At 49.6% G+C, this 21210-nt stretch overlaps 1 protein-coding gene across 4 annotated transcripts in view; it reads right to left on the bottom strand.

Annotated features, from left to right (window-relative positions):
• Positions 1-46: 46 nt before the first annotated feature.
• The window catches only part of MSI1 (musashi RNA binding protein 1), a 60993-nt gene continuing 39829 nt past the window's right edge, over positions 47-21210 (bottom strand). Inside the window, exons 7-15 of one of the 4 annotated variants that reach the window (XM_087705861.1) lie at positions 20519-20567; positions 12202-12284; positions 9172-9289; positions 8894-8974; positions 7523-7579; positions 4017-4082; positions 3740-3912; positions 2751-2816; positions 47-1088 (exon numbers count right to left, since the gene is read on the bottom strand). In XM_087705861.1, the coding sequence (XP_087561987.1) occupies positions 2775-2816; positions 3740-3912; positions 4017-4082; positions 7523-7579; positions 8894-8974; positions 9172-9289; positions 12202-12284; positions 20519-20567 (669 nt within the window). In that variant the 3' untranslated portion in view covers positions 47-1088; positions 2751-2774. The remainder of the gene's footprint in view (positions 1089-2750; positions 2817-3739; positions 3913-4016; positions 4083-7522; positions 7580-8893; positions 8975-9171; positions 9290-12201; positions 12285-20518; positions 20568-21210) is intronic. The other 3 variants (XM_087705862.1, XM_087705863.1, XM_087705864.1) reach the window with 3 other exon arrangements.

Raw genomic sequence — 21210 nt, forward strand, 5'->3', positions numbered from 1 at the left:
GGAAAGGAAGGAAGGAAGGAAGGAAGGAAGGAAGGAAGGAAGGAAGGAAGGAAGGAAGGAAGGAAGGAAGGAAGGAAGGAAGAAAAAGAAAGAAAGGAAGAAAGAAAGAAAGGAAGAAAGAAAGGAAGGAAGGAAGGAAGGAAGGTCCAAGTTTCCTCTGCAGTGAAGACAAGGCCAAAGAGCCTTGCACAATTTACATATAATACAGAAAGAGCAAGGGAAAAATACAGGAATAACAAACTCAAAGTAGCCTAAAATCTAAAAACAAAAAAAATCAGAAATAAGGAATAGTGTTTTTTCTCACTTAGCAAAATATACAGTTTGTATTTGTTCCACAGCAACGCCCCGAGTGTCCTGTTAATTCTGTATGTCTCAAAAGCCTCACATTGATGGAAAAAACAGTCCTTGTTTTAAAAAAGAGAGACAGATAAAATTATTTAAATGCATCAGCCTCTCAGCTCTCTCCCCCCCGCCCCCGCTTCGGAAATTGCTTTAGTTGTCTATCAACCGATCCTTTAAAAAGATTTTTGTTCTCTTGTGACCGAGTCCATACTTTTCCCCATCTGAAAATATATATATATATATTTATATATATATCTAAAACAAAGAAACAAAAGATTTCAAAGCCAAATAAAAATATTCCTTGATAAAAACTACCTACACACAGTCACCAAAAATAATAATAATAAAATAAACGGTTCTTCAGCAACTCCGAAAAAGAGCGACAGAACCACCGTGAAAAATGAGAGTGCTGATCTCGGTCGTCGTCCCCCAACCCCTCCCACTCCCCAATTTTTAAAAAAAAACAAAACAGGAACTAACAGGCTAAGAAAATAAATAAAAGTAGAAGCAGTGGGTCAGAGGCTTGGGAGAAGTGTAAACGGTCTGTAGTTAGTAGCAGAGGAGTCGGAGGAATTCTCCTCCTGGCCTCCCAATCCAGTGCTTTCTGGCCAATGGGAGGGGGGGCTGGCCGGAGCCCAGCTAACAGCCACAAGTGTGCAGTTTTTGAACGAAAATGAAATCTTGGCTCATCCCTCCGGGTCTGCTGAGTCCTCCAGCTCGCTCTCCTGGGGTGCTCACTGGGGGATCTGCGGGGAGTAGAGAGGAAATCATTGTGGTCATTGCCCCATTTGCCATTCCCCTGGTCTGCAGCCCGAGGGGAGCGTTTGTTTATCACATTTCTATGCCACCCATCGCCCTACGCAAAGGCCTGGCACCCACTTTTATGGACACACTCTTACTCAGAGGAGGAAGCCCTCCCCAGTCTGGGAAAAGGTGGGGGTTGGTATCCTAGAGCCCCCTGCCAGCCCTAACTTGACAGGTTTGGAGACCCCATCTCAACTACTGATGTGCTGTGCCTCCAAATGGCCTCTCCCAGCAATAGCAAGTACACTTATATTCCGCTTTACAGTGCTTTACAGTGCTCTCTAAGAGGTTTACAAAGTCAGCCTCTTGCCCACAACAATCTGGATCCTCATTTTACCCACCGCGGAAGGATGGAAGGCTGAGGCAACCTTGAGCCTGGTGGGATTCGAACTGCCAAATTGCAGGCAGCCGGCAGTCAGCAGAATTAGCCTGCAGTATTGCTCTCTAACCACTGGGCCACCACAGCTGGTCAAGGGATCAATCTTGCTTAACCGCCCGTAATCTCTTGCAAGGTGGAATCGGGGCAACTAAATGGAGCTAAGTGTTTACTGGCCGGATGCCCTTCCAGTCACCCAGGCGGAGTTTGCAGCAGATATTTTCTCATTGTGCCCAGAGAGAGAAATATCTGCCTCTACCTAGGATCGAACTCACAGTGAGGCGAGAGCTCCACCTCCAGGCCACCACACCACTTGTCATTAAGGGAGGACTTCCTGTAGTCTAATTCAGGGCTCTGAGCCGTGGCCCACTACTGAGCCGTTCAGTATCAGGCTACGGAAGTGGCAGGCCAGCCCATGCGTACTTGCCCTCCACTTGCATGGAACCATCCTTTCTCCCCTCCCCGCCAGTCCGCAAAGCCAGAAAGATTGGGGAACTCTGGTCTTAATTGCATGCTGTCAAGGAAACCCCATGTGCTTGAGCTGTGGTGGCCCAGTGGTTAGAGAGCAATACTGCAAGCTAATTCTGCTGACTGCAATTTGGCAGTTCGAATCTCATCAGGCTCAAGGTTGACTCAGCTTTCTGCCCTTCCGAGGTGGGTCAAATGAGGATTGTTGGGGGCAAGAGGCTGACTTTGTAAACCTCTTAGAGAGCGTAGTAAAGCACTGTAAAGCGGAATATAAGTGTACATGCTATTGCGACTGTTCTTTCTTTTCTCCTTCTTGCTTCCTTCCTTCCTCTCTCCCTCCCTCCTGTGTAGTGGTTAGAGTGCAGTACTGCAGGCTACTTCTTCTGATCACCGGCTGCCAGCAGTTCAAATCCCACTAGGCTCAAGGTTGACTCAGTCTTCCATCCTTCCGAGGTGGGTAAAATGAGGACCCAGATTGTTGGGGGCAAGAGGCTGGGGGGGAGCTGCTGGGGGGGGAGGAGCTTGGAGGTCTCCTAGCATCGGCAGCCTTGCAATGTGTCAGATTTGAAGGGTTTCCCATGTTCCATACCTGGGAAAAACTCTGGCTGAAGCAGAGGGTGTCATGTCCACAAAGCTTTGCCCCAGAGAAAACCTCCCAATGGAGAGACCAAGTGTCCTAGGGTAGGCCCAGAGTTTTTCCCCAATCGAAGTGAAGCCGAGGCTTTTCTCCTCCTCCTCCTGCCCTGGAGAGCCCACTTACCACCTGCTTTCTTGGTCCTCAGCTTCAATGATAACCGTTAGTAAATGCCGTTGCAATCAAGGGCCCCTGCAAAAAAAGGGAGGGCATGGTATTCACTGGAACCGCAATGATTCGCAAAGGACGTGCAGCCTGAGCTAAAGTTAAGCTTCGGTCGCCAGAATTTTGTGAGGGGAGAAAAGATGCTCATAGTAGCCCACCTGTTCTGATCCATCCCCCAAACACAACAAACCCTCTGAAGGGAACTCAAAGATTTCTTTATTAGGAATCCCAGCAGCCCCGGCAAAAAGTTTCTCTCTCACTGGAGGTTAACCTCTGTCCGGCAGGGGAGATGAATAGTTGTTGGCCACACTTATTCATCTCCGCCCCCTGCCTTTGATCCCTAGAGCTAGGGTGGGGATTCCTTCCCTAGCAACGGTGGCTCTGCCAGCCCATAGATTTCCACTGCTCTCCTCTCCTCTGCTTTCTGTGCATCAGGCATTGGGCCCAGCTGCTCCCCTCTCCCCCCCTCTCTCTCTGCCAGCTCCATTCCCTCTTCCCCCTTGGAGCTCTCAGGTTGCCTTGATGCTGACTCCTCCTCCTCTGATTCAGCTGCTGGAGCAGCCAATAAGCCACAACACCACTTCTCTGACTGGCTTGGCTCCCCCTCTGAGAGACTCTCCCGTGGACACTTGGCCAGGTGAGGCTTACAATTGAAGTTGGGAGACTCTCATGCACAGAAGAGCTGGAGTTTCAACACAAGCAACACAACGTTAATGGCTCAGAAGAAACCCGAGCTCCTTTGGCTCACGAGAATTGACCAAGTCTCCATACAGCCTCAGCACAAGAATCTTCGCTTGTCATCCACAGCAGCTGCCCTGATCCAAGAAAAGACCTCTCTCCCAAGACCAGGGGCTGGCCGGGACCCTCCACCTCCTCCTCCTCTCTGGCTCTTGCCCCATTCCCTGTGCCCTGACTGTGGAGACCCCCGCTCCCACACGCACAGCACTCACCCCTAGGCTGTGGCCAAAGCCGGTGCTGGGGGCGGGACTCGCCGCACTGATGTAACTGCTGACTCCGGAATCCTGATTGGCTGCTCCATAAAGCTCGGCCATGGGCCCGGGGCTGGTGGTGCCCAGGAAGCCGCCGGTGCGGCTTGGGGTGGAACCTACAGGAGGAAGCAACACTAGCCAGTCGAGATGCTACAATGGCATCCTGCCCCCCACCCCCACCCCCCCAGCCCTGCAGAAAAGGTCCCCAGAGGCCTCTGGGAAGAGATGCGGCAGTTACCTGTCCCTCGCACCACAGCTGCTGCCGCCGCCGCCGCCATTGGTCCATAAGCAGTGAGGGGTATGGCTGCAGAGAAAGAGTCAGAGTCAGGGACTGGCCGGGCAGGGAACTCAATGATGCCCAGCCAATGCCCACTGCAGAGACGCATCTGCACGGGGCAGTTATGCCACCCCACCGAGTTTGTGTTGGTTTGTGGCCACCAGGCAAGGATGTCCTGCAAAACCAGCTTGGTAGCATGAGAAATCTTGCCCCCCCCCAACCCCGTTTGCCATTGGGCAATGCAGGCCCACCCTCTGAGGATCAATGAAGCCCTTTGCTTGGAAGCGTGTGCAAAAGAGAGAGGAGGATATGAAAGAGGGCAAAGGGAGGAGACACGCATCTTCCTGTCTCCCAGGGCCCAGCCAGCTGTTCTGGGGCCTTTGGGGTAAATCCTGCAGGTCTGTACTCATAGGAAGCTCTGCTTATGGTGGCTTAGAAGATGCCATTCTTGAACCTCCAGCACCGGCCATAAAACCAACTTTAGCAGAACCTCAGGCCCAGAAGAACCCACAGATTTCCTGCCCTCTCCGCACCCCTGTCTTAACTGGTCTTTTCTTTTCTCTTTCCTTCTTTAGTTGGAAATCAAAGCAAGAAGTGATGCGTGTGGTCTGTGTGGGTATTAATATTCAACTTATAAGGTTGGCGCACCCATGTTGTGGCTAAATCCTGGCTCATCGAAAGCACCCAAACCACTTTGACAAGATAAACAATTTGTGCAGGCAAAGAACTGAAGGAGATCTTGGGGGGGCCCTGAAACCAGGAGCAGCTCAGAGCTTCCGGCTTCGGGAGGGGTTGCAAAGTCTCAGCAAATCTCTGAAACGGAAGTGAACGTTTTCCCAAAGGGACTCTCAAGCAGCCAAGAGGGCTTCTTCTGCCTGACCCATCCTGGTTTGCAGCATTCACACCAACAGCTCCTTAAGCGAATCGTCTTTGGAGACGGGAGCCACGATTTGATATAGTTTTTGGCACGTGTGTCTGGACGAGCCCCTCATCTTTCCTCTGAGAAAGACAGAGATGGGGAACGAGGTTTTAAGCCCTCTCTCTGGGGGAGCCACTGAAGGCAGCCACAGACTGATACCAGAGCATGAATTTAGGATGGCTGTAAGAAAGAAGGTCCTCATTCCCCCACCCCCCCACTCCCTTGCAGTCCAAAGCTCAGAGGAAAGCAAAGGAGGCCTCCAGAGGGAGGAGAAGCTCAGGGAATGGAAGGCGCAGGGAAGCAGCTGGGCTATCGCCTCAGGAGCAGAAGCACAGCGCAAAACCACCTTTACGAAGCCTTGAAGGGATGGCAACAGCAAGGAGAAACTTCAAGGAAGGAAGGGAGGAAGGGAGGAAGGAAGGAAGGACAGTGGAAAAGTAGAAGGAAAGTGGAAGAGAAAAGGGAGAAGGAAGGAAGGAATTTAAGCCCTAAAGGTCCTGGATCTTAGTGATTTGGCTCAGTACCTTGGTATATACTAGTTTGTTCATTGATCAGTCACATGACCTTATCAAATAATGCTGGCATTCGCAGGAAGCAGTACTGTTCTTTCGTGCCATGCTGACTTCAGGAAAATCTGAGCGCGCCCTATTCTTCCCGCTCTCCTTTGATCCATTTTTTGCCATTGCAGAGAAGGCAAATCTACCCAACAGCTGCGCACTGTCTCACTTATGGATCGGGTGACCCATTTTCCTGCCAATCTCCTAAAAGTGTTTTGATGACAATTCTTTTGCATAACCGGAGCTGGTAGTTCGAAGCAGGTGATGAGAGGCATGGAAGTTTTGGCCCAATCCATCCCACCTGTGGGCCTTAGCTAGAGAATCAGGTGGGAGAGGGGAGGGTATCGTGTCAGCCCTGATCCTCCTCTCTGTCAGTCGTGAGCTTAGATGGTCCAGAAAGGCAACATTTTCCTTTCGAGTCCAGTTGCTAAGAAGCGACAAAGAAAAGGTCACTACTGCATCTTGGCTTCACCCTTCCAGATGTTTGGGATGGATCTCACACAGGCAGTTTTGAAAATAACCAACCTCTCCCAAAAAGGAGCATCTGAAAGGCAGCCTGTGAAATACATGCCTGTGGATGAGGGGTGTGCAACTGTTTCAGTGGGGAGCTTTGTGCAACCTCCAAAATATTGTCTGGGTGTAAAATGGACTGTGAGCATGCTGGAAAATGGGGTTCAGAAGACATGGCGGGGGAACAGGGCTATTCCAATAGGCGAAGCAGGCTGCTTGGCACCCAAAGCAGGAAGCGTTGTGAAGTTTCACACATTCACAATCGCTTGGGGAAAGAAAGGTTTTTCACAATCCTCTGAAGGAGAAGTTGACCTTCCAGGTATTTTGAAGCTGCAATTCCTAGAATCCCTCATCACAGCTGACTAACAAACTTGAATTATGCCTTTCCATTAAAACGTTGGAAAAGATGGTATCAGGATTTTTGCAGTTTGCCAAGACTAATCTGGCTCCCCCCAGGTACAGCCATATCTGGTCAGCCAGGCTTTCTTTAGTGGTTCATGCCTGCAGAACCAGGTGCTCTGCCATGGAAGGATGGCACAAGAGGCAACATGGTTCCCCAACAGCACAATCGGTGGTTTCAACAGAGTGGTAAAGAGCAGAAAACAGTGGATGGTTTTGAGATGAAGAACTCTGGCTCCTCCTTTTATCTAAGGATATCAGAATGCTCCCCCTTCCCCCATCGTCAGAGAGCCACTGTGGAATGCAGAACAAATGTCCACCCATTCCACTCTATCAGCAGTTTGATTCCCCAGAACTCCATCCTGATGCTAAAGCCACAGAACTTAAACCAGCAGAAGAATGCCTGCCAGTGTTGTGGCCCGCCAGCAGAGCTGGCAGAAGAGTCGGACAGTGAGGAGGTTGGGAAGAAAGATGGGCCAGTCCTGGAGTCTGGGGAAGGCTCTGATGAGGGCTCTGTGTCAGAGGCAGAGATGGGACCAGGGCTGTATGCCAGTTATTAGCTGCCTTCAGAGTTGGACATCAGTGGAGCAGAGGAACAGCTGGAGCCTGTTCCCAGTGTATGCATGCGCAGAGTTGCCAAGGGGAACAGTTAAAGAACAGGGCTTGACTTGGGAGTAAGGCCACAGGTGGATGATGAATGGTCCCTCCCAGAGGAAATAAAAGAGGAGCGAAAGGGGAGTGGAGTTTTCAGGAGACAATTAGTTTGCTTCATTGGTTGGTGACTCTCCGAGACTCATTGCCAACTTCTGCAGATATCGGCCTGGCAGCTCTCCAAGCCAGAGAAGGTCTGTGACTGTAAATCCTCCCTTGAAAGACTTTGCTGGATGTGAATGAAAGGAATTCACAGGAAATTAATAAAAAGGGGGTTTGTCGGGACCAGGAGTCTGCTTCATGCTGTCGGGCAGAATTGTTCAGAACATCCAGCAACTCCTGGCCTCCAAAGCCACAAGGCAAGGAAAGCACGACTTGCCCGCCCGCCCGCCCGCCCGCCCTTCTCTTCCAGCGGTTGCAAGGAGACTGACCTGTGAGCTCAGGGAGGACAGGGGCACTCGGGAGGGGGGTCCGCTCTACCCGGAATTCTAAAAAGGAAAGGCAAGACAACTTAGGACGCTCCTGCAAGTCCGCTCTGAGACAGAGGAGCCAGCAGAGGCGAGGGTGGTGGTGGTGGAGGAGGAGGAGGAGGAAGAGGAGGAGGAGGAGGAGGAGGAGGAGGAGGAGGAAGGAGCGCAAAGCCAAGCACAGGAAATGGAAAGCCTCAGAGAGACTGCCCAAAAACAGCTGGAGGAGGAATGCCCACCGGCAGCTTCCAAAGTTAAAAGTTATCAGGCGCTGCCGTCAGCCTTTGCCCCACCTGGAGGAGAGGAGCCCCGAAAGACACACCTGCCAGCACTTTCCAATGGTCTGCGCAAGTGAAAACTGTTGGTTTACTAAGTGTTTTTTTATCAGGGCAACCTGGTCTACCCAAATATGGGACGGAGCCTACTGCTTCCTCCTTTCAGCCCCATGTTGAAAACATGAATGCCAAAATGCACCCTTTGGAGAAAATTGTGGGCAGAAGGGAGTGTGTAACATGCTTCACAATCTGCGGTTTTATTCAGAGGGTTTGGGTCCTACCGGACTTCCTATCACACCTCTGGCACTTTAAGCTTTGTAAAGTGCTCCATTTTCGAAAGGAAGTGACTCTGGAGGACGCTTCTCGGCTGAGGGTGTAAGCCAGGGGTCTCCAAACTTGGCAGCTTTAATATTTGTGGACTTGAACTCCCAGAATTCCCCAGCCAGCCAAGTCCATAAGTCTTAAAGCTGCGAACTTTGGAGACCCCTGGTGTAAGCAGTTGCAGAAGGAGAAACTCCAAAAATTGGGCTCTTTTGGATGCATCTGAAGGTGTCAATTAAATAAAGGAAGGCCACCATTCAATTGCTTTAGTAAATCTTGCAGCAAAGTTCAATTAAATCAGCATTTCTCAATCTCAGCTACTTAACGACAGGTGGACTTCAACTCCCAGAATTCGCCAGCCAGCCATGCTGCTGGGGAATTCTGGGAGTTGAAATCCACATGTCTTAAAGTTGATGGGGAATTCTGGGAGTTGGGAGTCCATGAATCTTAAAAGTGGCTGAGGTTGAGAAACCCTGGGGAATTCTGGGAGTTGGGAGTCCATGAATCTTAACTAGATAACCTCCAAGAGCCACTGAAACTCTAAGACTTTTGAAAATTCAACCAGAACCGGAGAACCAGAGAAAAGAAAAACAGAATTCCTCTCCTATTTCACCTCAGCTTTGGGGGAGGCTTTCCCTGTGGGAAGAAGGACAATTTGCAAGAACGGTTGAGATGTTTGACCAGGCAAAAAGATTCCACCTCTAGGACAACAAAAGCAACACGAGGAAGAGAAACTTACCTGGAAACTGGTAGGTATAGCCAGGTGCGATGCTGGTGTAGCTGCGGCTTGTGTAGGTGGCCGCCTGGAAACCTGGGTACCCTATTCTCAAAGAGAGAAGAAGATCAGAAGGCCCCATTAAAAAAAATAACACCCCTCCCCCCTTCCATCTCTATCCAATTTTAATTTGGGAGCAGAGAGGATGGGTTGTGTGGTCCTTTCTCCGCAACGTGCCTGCAGTTCCCTGGTGCTTCCAGAAAAGGGCGCAACATGATGGCCAGCCTCTTCCCCATCCTTACCTAGCATGCCGATGCCCAACATGAAGGCGTCCATTCCGTAAGGCATCACCCGGGAACGTCCCCTCGCGGAGCCAGTGGGCGACATCACTTCCTTTGGCTGAGCTTTTTTACATTCCACCTGGCACCGGACACAACAGGAGGTCAGACTAGGATAATCCTATAAAATGGGGTGCCACGTTTTATTGCTACTGCAGGGCACTCCCCTGAACTTTGCTTCCGGACAACAATTGTGGGTTCCTTACAACAGGGGTCTCCAACCTTGGCAACTTTAAAACTTGTTGACTTCAACTCCCAGAATTCCTCAGCCAGCAGAGCTGGCTGAGGAATTCTAGGAGTTGAAGTCTACAAGTCTTATAAAGTTGCCAAGGTTGGAGATCCCTGCTTTATAATAAAACACGCACAATTCTCCCCTAATTACATCACGTTCTTCTATTAATAGTAATAATAATTTATTAAATTCATATGCTTCCGCACTCCCAAGAACTGGGCAGTTTTTTGAGCAGTTAAGAACACTTAAAATTAGGAACAATGCAAAACCACAAAAACAAGGCAGACCAAAAGAGCAGAGACTGGCAAACCCAGATGGGCACAAGGAAAAGAAAGAAAGGTGCATAGAGTATAGAGTAATTTATTTATATGCCGCCCTTTTCCCTGGGGGGACTCAGGGCGGCTTACAACTCGAAGTGGGGGGGGGAAACAAACAATTAACACATAAGACAGTACATCATTAAAAGCACAACATTCATACTATTCGGGTGGGTTACAGTCTTTAACCCCAGGCCTGACGGGATAGCCAGATTTTAAGGGCTGTGCGGAAGGTCTGGAGGGTGGTGAGGGTACGAATCTCCACGGGGAGATCGTTCCATAGGGTCGGAGCTGCCACCGAGAAGGCTCTCCTCCGCGTGGTTGCCAGTCGACATTGACTGGCAGATGGAACTCGGAGGAGGCCTAATCTATGAGATCTAATTGGTCGAGTGGAGGTGATTGGCAGTAGGCGGTCTCTCAAGTACCCAGATCCACTACCATGAAGGGCTTTGTAGGTGACAAGTAGCACCTTGAAGCGTACTCGGAGATCGACCGGTAGCCAGTGCAGCTCGCGGAGGATAGGTGTTATGTGGGTGAAGCGAGGTGCACTCACAATCGCTTGCGCGGCCGCATTCTGGACTAGCTGAAGTTGCCGAATACTCTTCAAGGGCAGCCCCATGTAGAGCACATTGCAGTACTCCAGCCTAGAGGTCACAAGGGCACGAGTGACTGTTGTGAGAGCCTCCCGGGTCAGGTAGGGGCGCAACTGGTGCACCAGGCGAACCTGGGCAAATGCCCCCCTGGTCACAGCTGACAGATGGTGTTCAAAAGTCAGCTGTGGGTCCAGGAGGACTCCCAAGTTGCGGACCCTGTCTGAGGGGCGTAATATTTGACCCCCCAGCCTGAGAGATGGAATACTTGCCGAATTAGTGGGAGGGAAACACAACAGCCACTCGGTCTTATCTGGGTTGAGCACAAGCTTGTTAGCCCTCATCCAGTCCCTAACAGCTTCAAGGCCCTGGTTCATCATGTCCACCGCTTCATTGAGTTGGCACGGGGCGGACAGATACAACTGTGTATCGTCCGCATACTTGTGGTATTTTATCCCGTGCCGCCGAATGATCTTGCCCAGCGGTTTCATGTAGATGTTGAAAAGTAGGGGGGACAAGACCGAACCCTGCGGCACCCCATATGTTAGGGGCCTAGGGGTCGATCTCTGCCCTCCAACTAACACCGACTGCGACCTGTCCGAGAGGTAAGAGGAGAACCACCGCAAAACAGTGCCTCCCACCCCCACCTCCCGTAGTTGTCGCAGAAGGATACCATGGTCGATGGTATCGAAAGCCGCTGAGAGGTCAAGGAGAACCAGGATGGAGGCGTGGCCTCTGTCCCTGGCTCTCCAGAGGTCATCGGTCAATGCGACCAAAGCGGTTTCTGTGCTGTAGCCAGGCCTGAAGCCAGACTGGAATGGGTCCAGATGCATCTATTATCTGCCCTGGGTGAAGAGCCCGGGCTTCGAAAAACCAGGGGAGTTAGGGCGACCTGATTCTCGAAGGGAAATGGATTCCAGAAGGCAGAAGATGCTACAGAGAAAATTCACTTCGAGGGCGTGATAGGTAGCAATGCTTAATCGATGGAGGCCAGAGCGTGCCAACCCTGCCAGATCGAACCAGCTGGGCAGATACTATGGAGACAGGCATTTAGGAAGAAAGCATGTGAGCCTTGCCATCTCCCTCTGCCCTTTGCATCAGAAATGCTGCAGAGGATTGGGAAAAAATTAACTTTCAACTTTGCACTTCCAGTTGTATAGACCAATTCCCAGAATTCCCCAAGCAGCACAACTATTGCTAAGAATTCTGGGTGTTGAATTCTACAGGTCTGTAGAACACCTGACTGGACAGAGCAGATTTCTAGGCAGCAGCAGAATGTCCTTGTATGTGTTGTCACTCAATGTCCCTGGGAATGGGACCTCATCCTGTGGGGCTAAACTTGGCCACGTTAAGATCGTGACACCACCACAGAGGTTCATGGGTCAACTTGCAAAGGCCATGTCTATGGAGATTCTCTGCCCTCCAGGTCACTCCAGAATGATTTATATTCCCTGCAGACAGCTGGTCATTTCAATCCTTTTAGCAGGATGTTATGGTCACCTGGAGATCCCTAGAGGACGTCACACCCAGTTGCACCACTCAGGTGACCCTGAGGACACAGGTAAACATCCAGGTGGCCTCAATGACCCTCTAAAAGGATGCAAATGACCAGCTGTCTGCAAGGAGTATCAATCCTTCCATTGTCCACCATCCAGTCAGAGCTGAAGAAGCTTCTTGGATGAGAAGCGAAATGTCTTTAAAGAACCAGAAAGTCCAGTTGCCTCCTGAAAAAAGCACCTTTGAGATGGCAAAGGCCATGTTTGCCTGACCTTCAAGTCCGGTGGGAAGAAAGACTTAGTAGTACGTGGCAGCAATTCACACCCACGGACCCCCATCCAACTCTCTTTGCTCTAACCATTTTGTTGTTGATCTCATGAAAGTGGATCTCGCAGACTTTCTCCACGATATCTTCGCTTTCAAAGGTGACAAACCCAAACCCTGAAAGAGAAACAAAAAGAAAAACCCATCTCAGTCAAGTCAAGAAGCCTCCCTTTCACCATCTATCTATCCTCTCCTATTAAGGACCCCACAATCCCTTGTGGGATGGAGTTTGGGCAGCTGAGTGGAGCTGAGTGTCGACTGGCCGGATGCCCTTCCTGTTGCCAATGAGGAGCTTTATTCAGCAGATATATTCTCATTGTGCCCAGAGAGAGAAATATCTGCCTCTACCTGAGTGTCCCTTTCACAACCTATCATGACATTAAACAGCCACCAGGTTGGCCCACTTCAAAACCAGAAAGGCAAAAGGAACATTATCCTATTCAGTGAGGAATCTCCATGGTTTTGACTTGGCAGGATGGCCAACGTGAAGTAGGATTGGCCAGCAGAGGCAAATGCCATTTCTACAAGATGTGGAAAACAGCTGAGGAACAGGGACATCAGTGGTCCATCTCTCTCTCCCGCCTACTCTTCCGAGCTCTTCCTACTCATCCCTATCATTTCAAAGGCTCCCCCTGCAGAAGAGTCAGAGTTGGCAAGCGGGAGGCATCATCCGTTCTCCGCCCTGTTGGGGCACATCCCCCCTCCCCCTCCCAGCCGAGGCTCCCTTTCTGCAGCTTCTCCGTGGGAAAGACAGAGCACGTCCGGTCAGCATTTCACAGCAGGCCTCAGCTGCCCCCAGTTACTATGGCAAAGTTAAGTTGCTTTTTAAAATCCTGGCTGCAAATACCAGCAGCAGCTCAGATTTCCTTAAGCCCTGGTGGAGGGCAGCCAGGAAGCCAGGTACCAATGAAAGTATGAGGACCCAGGAAGGGAGAACAGAGCGCAGAAGAAGCCTGGAAAGTGGGTCAAGGGGTCCCCTCCCCCCCCCAGGGGAAAAGCCAGAGCTGCATTTCTCTGGTTAAGAGAGAGCTTAATGGGTGAGACTGGGCAGCGGAAAGGAGGGGTAGCGGAATCCGGCCTGCAATATAAACTGCCCTGTTCCAGTTACCTATTTATTTGTGCAATTTATACAATACACTGCATTACATAATACCTATCATAGTCGATGAATGAGCAAGGCGCCGGCATAAAAGCTAAGGGAACATCTGCAGGCAGGAATGCTATAAAAAGAAAACGCTATGTCTTTGCTTAGGGCAGCAAGATTTGGAAACATAGGGGCATGAGTTTAGAATAGAATGAGCTGGAGGGGACCTTGGAGGTCTTCTAGTACAGCCCCCTGCTCAAGCAGGAGAACTTCTACTATTTCAGATAAGTGACCGTGTAGTCTCTTCTTAAAAACCTTCAGTGATGGAGAGACCACACTATCTGGTGGCAAGCTGTTCCGCTGGTTAACTATCCTCACTGTTGGGATGTTTCTCCTTAATTCCAGGTTGTTTCTTTCCAACCATTGTTTCTTGTCCTGCCCTCCGGTGCTCTGGAGAATAATTTGACCCCCTGTTCTGTGTGGCAGCCCCTCAAATACTAGAATGCTGCTATCATGTCACCCATAATCCTTCTTTTCTTTAGACTAGCCAATCCCAAATCCTGCAGCTGCTAGTCCAGGTGAGGAAAATGCAGCAGTGGCTTAGAGGAAGGCAGCTCTACAGTGTTTCAGGTCTAGCAAGCATCAGGAGGGTACAGAGGCGTCATACATCCCATCAGTAGAACTAAAACTAGAGAAATGAGCAAGTGACCTGGGCATCTGGTTCAACTGAGGAGAAGGAAGAGGCAGAAAAGGGGAAGAGGAGAGCCAAGAAGGGAGGCTGACTGACAGCGGCTGTAGATTCTTCCCCAAGAGCTGCTGACTGATTGGAGCGTTGCTTGCTACTGACCTCGCTGGGGCAGCTTCAGTGGACATATAAGGAAGCAGCTGCCTGGAGCACCAGGTCACAGAGCAAGTAAAAAAGGAGGGCCAGGAAAAATGCAACGAGGGAAGTGTTGCTGTTGCTGCTGCTGCTTGCTGTTGAAAGACGAATGTGGACAGAGAAATCGGCTCTTGTGACCTGCAGGGAATGCGGTTTGTTTTCCTATCTGAAGACTGCAGGAAGGATACCCTACATGCTGCAAGTGTTAGGCTGGTTGCCCACCTGGAAGAGAAGGGGAAGGGGCTGGAGGCAAACATGACATGAGGAATTCTTGGGATGGACACAGGAAGCTCTTGCGGAGGCAAAATGGCACCGAGAAACATCGGCTAATCTCTAGGGCTGCAGAAGATTCCAGGGCCTGTCAAAGAGACAAAGCGTTTCTAACGCTTTGGACAAAGAACAGTTGACGTAAGACTTTGGCCCGAGCGAGAGGCCTCCAGAAGCTGTAGAAAGGGAAGATTTCCTACTTCTGCCCTGAAAAGATGGAAGCAGATCAGGGGTGGTATTCAGCCAGTTTGGACCGGTTTGGTAGTGGAGACCTGCAGGTGGCTGCCCATGTGCCTTGGCTCTATGCTTCCTATTGAGCCACGTCCTGTAAGCTGCATGCATGGGAGCAATCTACGCACACAAGCAAAGTGCATGCAAGGAAGGCTGTGCCCGCTCACATTTTCTGTGTGCGGCGAACCAGTGGTAAAATTATATGAACCCCCCCCCCCCAAAGCATATGGACTCCCTGTTGTGAGAGACTGAAGCTGCGGTCTGTTAGTGCGTGTTGCCTTTTTGGATTACGCATTCAGGATGGGTCAGAAGGATTACCAAAATCTTTTCAAGCCCACTGACACAGATACCCTTTCCTTCCCAGTGCATGAGAACAGTGGCCTCCCCAGAGATAACCACGAAGGGACTACGAATTGCTGGGCAGAATGGTCCAGGAAGGAGCCGTGTGTGTGTGGGGGGGGGGGGGTCTTCATCATTTCTATCAAAGGAAGAAGAGACGACAGAAGAGAGCAACTGCCTGCGCAGATGGTCCCAACTGTGGAGCCTCTTCTTCCATAATAGCACTCATTTTATAAAACCTTGCTAAGGCCACACTTGGAATATTGCATCCAGTTTTGGTTCCCCCCCCCCAAAAAAAAAGATGTGGGGACTCTAGAAAGAGTGCAGAGAAGAGCAACAAAGGCGATTAGGGGACTGGAGGCTAAAACATATGAAGAAAGGTTGCAGGAACTGGGTATGTCTAGTTTAAGAGAAAGAAGGACTAGGGGAGACATGACAGCAGTCTTCCAATATCTCAGGGGTTGCCATGAAGAAGAAGAAGTCAAGCTATTCTCCAAAGCACCTGAGGGTAGAACAAGAAGCAATGGGTGGAAACTAATCAAGTAGAGAAGCAATCTGGAATTAAGGAGAAATCTCCTGATAGTGAGAACAATTAATCAGTGGAACAGCTTGCCTCCAGAAGTTGTGGATGCTCCCAACAATGGAAATTTTTAAGAAGATGTTGGATAACCATTTGTCTCTAACGGTATAGGGTTTTCTGCCTAAGCTGGGGTTTGGACTAGAAGACCTCTAAGGTCCCTTCCAACTCTGTTATTCTATTCTATTCTATTCTATTTCTGAGATCAGGGACTCCTGACGAGAGGTGGAAGAATATCCTGGAAAGTCACCTTGCAAAACCTGCTGTCAATTGGAAACTGTGTCTAAGGCACAAGGGAGTCCAGAAAACGAAGCATCTCAAGCCTGGGCATGGACAGAGACGTTTGGGATGTGAAGGCCCCTGTGAGAAGCCCCTTCATGTTCTGAGGCTCCGGGATTCCACTTCTCTGTCCAAATGTACAGAATATGGGAGAAAAGAGAACTAGCAGCTTTAATGCAGAAAGCTGAATAAGACTTAGAGGAGGCTCAGATGCCAGGCACATATTTACCACATATGGTAGACATGTGCAAAAGCAAAACAAAAATGGACAAAAATACATACATGGTTAGAAAAAATGTTACAAGCAGCATATAGATTATAAGCCAGAAATATTTCTGTTAGGTATAGCACCAGAAAATTATGATAAAGGGAATATATACTTAATATTACATGTTTTGACAGCAGCGAGAATTGTATGTGCACAGGACTGGAAAAAATGAAAAAACGTCTACAGAAGTTGTAATTAAAAAAATACTAGACTGTGCAGAAATGGACAGACTGACCTTAAAGAAAAAAGAAAAAGATAGAGAATATTTTCAAACATGGGAGCTGTTTTATCAATGGTTGGATAATAGAGCTAGAAATTAGGAACTGGAAAAGTACTATTATGTAAGCAAATCGATCCAGCCAATATGCTGTTCACAAAGCGCTTATGTATGTAAGGAGAAAATGTATAAACTGATTTTAAAAAGACGTAGATGAGGCCTCCCTGAAGAAAAACTCAAGGGTGGAAGGCAGGGCTTACTCTCTAATTGCTTAATTGGGGGGGGGGGAGTCGGAGTGACTGGATGGAGCTGAGTATTTACTGGCCGGATGTCCTTCCTGATGCCATGTGGAGTTTGCAACAGATGTTTTTTTTTCCCTTTGTGCCCTAGGAGAGAAATATCTGTCGCTGCCTAGGATTGAACTCTCAACCTTCCGAGTGGGAGGCAAGGATTTTTCCTACTGGAAGGAAAAATGGGAGGCATCGTAGATACACGCAGAGCTTTCTAAAAGAAAGAGGGAAAAGTGTAGAGAATGGAAGGAAGGACTGAAGCTCAGAATGCGGTTGGCCTTGTGAGAAAGGCCCTGAAGAACCATGAAGGGATTTTTAGCTAGGAAAAGGAAAATAAAGAGGCAGAAGGTCTGTATGTCTATGGAGATTCTCCTTCATCCAGGTCATGGTTATCCCAAAGGGGCTTTCTTTCAAAAGGCTTTCTTGTTTTGCTAGAAGATGTTTTGGAAAGAAAGCACCTTTGGGAGAGCCGGTGGGCCTGTTGCAAGGAGAATGGGATGAATCTGTAACAAGTGATGGCCAGAAAGCAGAATGTCTCCCCTCGGCAGAAGGGCGGCAGAGCCAGAGGTGACCAGCATGGGGCCGGTGGTGGAAAGAGGGAGTTGCAGCTCAGGACAAACAGAGCATAAAGAACACCTAACACCAATTCTCAAGGCCAAATGAATTATATCCACGGCCGTGATGGTGAACCTATGGCACCAGAGCCACCCATCCAGGCACGCCAGCCGCCACCCATTGTTCTTCCGGGTTCTGGCGCATGTGCATGCCTGGAAGCTGCTCTTCCGGTTTCTTGAACCCCCATGCGTGCTGATCTGTGCGCTGGAAACCGGAAGCCCAGGTGACCAGCGGGTATGCACACGGCGGAAACTGACAGCTCAGCTTCGAGGCGTGCACATGAGCACCAGGGAACTCCTCTTCTGGTTTCTGGCACTCCCACGCCAGAAAAGGTTTGCCAACACTGTCCTGAAGGGCACTGAAGGAATTAACAGAGGAGATGGCAAGTTGCAAGAACTCCTGCAACCAGCAAAGTTCCGAAAGAGGAAGAGAACCTTACTGTCCCTCCCATCCAACCAGGGGAGGAGGAGGAGGAGGAGGAGGAGGAGGAGGAGGAGGAGGAGGAGGAGGAGGAGGAGGAGGAGGAGGAGGAGGAGGAGGAGGAGGAGGAGGAAGAAGCCGGCAGGCAATTATAAACCGGTCAGCTTGAAGTTTATCCCACACAAGGGCCTTGTGTGTGTTTGTGAGCCCTTGCACAGGATGCACCAGTGATCAAGAGCAGCCTTGGCCTTCCCCCAAACGGATTGTGCTGGACTAATGGACCCTTTCTTGATAAGAGTTACTAGCTGAATTGACTGGGGAGAATCCCATGGAAATAATGTACTTTGACCTCATTCAAATCATTCAACAAACCCACAGTATCCTTGTGAGTGAAATGATAAAATATGGGCTGGGTGGTAGAGCTGCTAAAAGCACAGGTAGTCCTCAACTTACAACAGTTCATTTAGTGACTGTTCAAAGTTACAACGGCACTGAAAAAAAGGGACATGACCATTTTTCAAAGTTACGACCGTTGCAGCCTCACCAGGATCATGTGATCAAAATTCAGATGCTTGGCAACTGGTTCATATTTACGAGCGTTGCTTTGACCCAAGATCATGGGATCCTCTTTTGCAACCTTCTGACAAGCAAAGTCAATGGGGAAGCCAGATTCACTTAACCACTGGGTTATTAACTGCTCAACTGTGATGATTCACTTAACAACCGCAGCAAGGAAGGTCATAAAATGGGGCAAAACTCACTTAACCCATGTCTCAATGAACCACAAAAATTTTGGGCTCAATTGTGATCTTGAGTCGACTATTCGTAACTGGATGTCTGCACAGCATCCAGAAAGTACCACCAGGTAGATTGCCCAAGGGATGATCCTGGCAACTGTGCTCTCCAAAGTTTTTATTGCCAACCTAGAAAGCGGCATTGTGTGGCAGATCGCGGCCTTTGCAGGGGACACAAGCTTTGTCTTAGAAGCAAAAGGGAAGATCCAAAAGAGCTTAGAGCAGGGGTGTCAATCTCAAGGCCCAGGGGCCGGCCCCTGCCCCTGCCCACGGGGTGCTTAGATCTGGCCTGCGGGGCCTCCCTGGAAACAGCGAAGGACCGGTCAAGCAGTGCCTCTGCCTCCTGCAGCCCTCCCGAACTCCGTTTTCGCTGGCAATAGCAATAGCAGTAGACTTATATACCGCTTCATAGGCCTTTCAGGCCTCTCTAAGCGGTTTACAGGGAGTCAGCATATTGCCCCCAACAATCTGGGTCCTCATTTTACCCACCTCGGAAGGATGGAAGGCTGAGTCAACCCTGAGCCGGTGAGATTTGAACCGCTGACCTGCTGATCTAGCAGTAGCCTGCAGTGCTGCATTTAACCACTGCGCCACCTTGGCTCTGGCAAATGATTGCAGGAGGCCATCAAAGCCGAAAATGGAGCTTGGGAGCCTATTTGCGCTGGCAGAGCGCTCTGGCCACCACAGGCGTCCCCGACACGTCGAGCTGGCCATGCCCAACTTGGCCACGCCCACCCCACCCCCAGAGGTCAAATACAACCCTGATGCGGCCCACAATGAAATCGAGTTTGACACCCTTGGCTTAGAAACTTGAAAGGTGAGCGAAATTCAACAGGAAGAAATCTGGGTCGCAAAAACGTAAGCCCCAAGGAGAGGATGGGAAACATTTGGCTTGGGGCAAAGGATCTGGGCATTCCCCTAATCCCAGGTTAACCGTGATTCGGCAGTCTGATGCAGCTGGTGAAACGGCAACTTTGCTACCTTGAGATGCACCAACGGAAATTGAGAGGCCAGATTGAGGGAAATAATGGCTCCCTGCATTCTGTCCTGATCAGACCAGGGTCTGATTTGGTTCTGGGATGAAATAGGACTGTGACAAACCAGAGCAAGGCCAGAGGAGCCCTGCGAAGATGGTGGAGGAAACCAAGTTCTCTGAAGAACCATTAAGGCATCTGGGTATGAATAGTCTGCAAAAAAGACCCAACCATTACGTATATATCAGGCTGTTACATATAAGTTGACAAAATCAGAAATGAGGAGGCGATAAGCCAGCTGGGAAAGTCAAGGGAAATAATCAAAACCATTAAAAAGCGAGTTAGAATATTTCAGACCTGTGATGAGACACCTGGAAAAATACAGCATCCTTCACTTAATCCTCCAGGGAAAGATTGAAGGCCAATGAGGTCCAGGCAGAAGAAGAACATCGTGGCTTCAAAATCTAAGGGAGCAGTTTGGACAAAACTCAGCAGCACTTTTTCGTGCGGCTGTTGAAATAGGATTGCCAAGATGATCGCCAACGTCCGATGACGGATATGGCACAAGAAGAAGAATTCTTAACTATCTAAATGATTGCCAGCCTTCACTAACTTGAGTTCTTCTCGGCTGTCCCTGACGGCAGGACCAGAACCAAAAGGTTGAAGCTACTGAGAAGTCCACCTCAGGATTTCAAGGGTTTTCCAAAGCTGTTAACAGAGGGAAAGGCTGCATGTCTCCCTTCCCTGAAGTCTTCAAAGGGGCTGGATAGCCATCTGCCCAAAACTGCTTCAACAGATCCTGTAGGTGGTCAGACTAGAGGACCTCTGAGAGGTCCCCTCTTTGTAACCAAACTCCCCTGGAGGGAAATTGGGAAAAGACCTCAGGTGAGGCAGCCCCCTGGGCTTTCCTGTTACTCTTCCTCGGCTCTGTTTCCTGAAGGTTAACATGGGAGCCCGACTGATTTCAGGCAGGTGGGCAAGAAAAGAAGCCCCCCCCCCTCTTTGCTTGCTTGCATCCCCTGAGGGCCCACACAGTAGGCAAAAGCTCTTGATCGGGGATGGGAGGTGCTGCGCAGCCAGGCAGCTGGCTAGATCTGAGCTCAGAGTCTTTCTCACCTCGGTGCCGGTTAGTTGTCTTGTCAAACATCAGCATGGCATCGTCCACCTGCAAGAAAGAAAATGATCCAGATGGGTGAAATGAGTGGCTGTTGGGGGGGGGGGGGCAGAAGAGTGAAATAAAAATAAAACAATTGCTAGTAATAACTTCAATGTTAGGCTAAAATAATCTATTGGAAAACCTATTTGGGGCATTAGTAGAAAGTAGACAGTGATAAGCTATTTAATTACCTATTACAGTTTTAAGCACAAGCGGAGGGAGAGGAGACAGGAAGAGTTTTCCCCTGCAATGCCAACAGGTCTTGCTTGAACATCTGGAGATGTTCCTAGAAAACCAAGAGTCACGAGCTCCTCACCCCCGCCTGCGGAGATCCAGGAACCTCACCAGTCATCCGTATCGCCTAAACCCAGAGCTGTCAGGAAGCCCTGGATTTCAATTTGTCCCTTGACAAGGAAAGCATCAGAGCTATCAACCATTTCATCTTCCAAGCCCTAAGGTGGTGTGTGTATGTGTGTCACACACACACACACACACACACACACACACACACACACACACACACACACACAGAGGCAGTCAATCACAAATGCAAACTTTCCCCTTGGTAACTTACTCGTCTCTAAACCTTTTGAGGAAAGGAGATTTTACTTACTATTCTGTGCATGTGTGAAAAATCCAGCCCCAGCAGGAA

Source organism: Thamnophis sirtalis, unplaced genomic scaffold (assembly GCF_051295495.1).
Source record: "Thamnophis sirtalis isolate CommonGarterSnake01/CBP01778 unplaced genomic scaffold, rThaSir2_p1.2 scaffold_2, whole genome shotgun sequence".
Classification (NCBI taxonomy): Eukaryota; Metazoa; Chordata; class Lepidosauria; order Squamata; family Natricidae; genus Thamnophis; species Thamnophis sirtalis.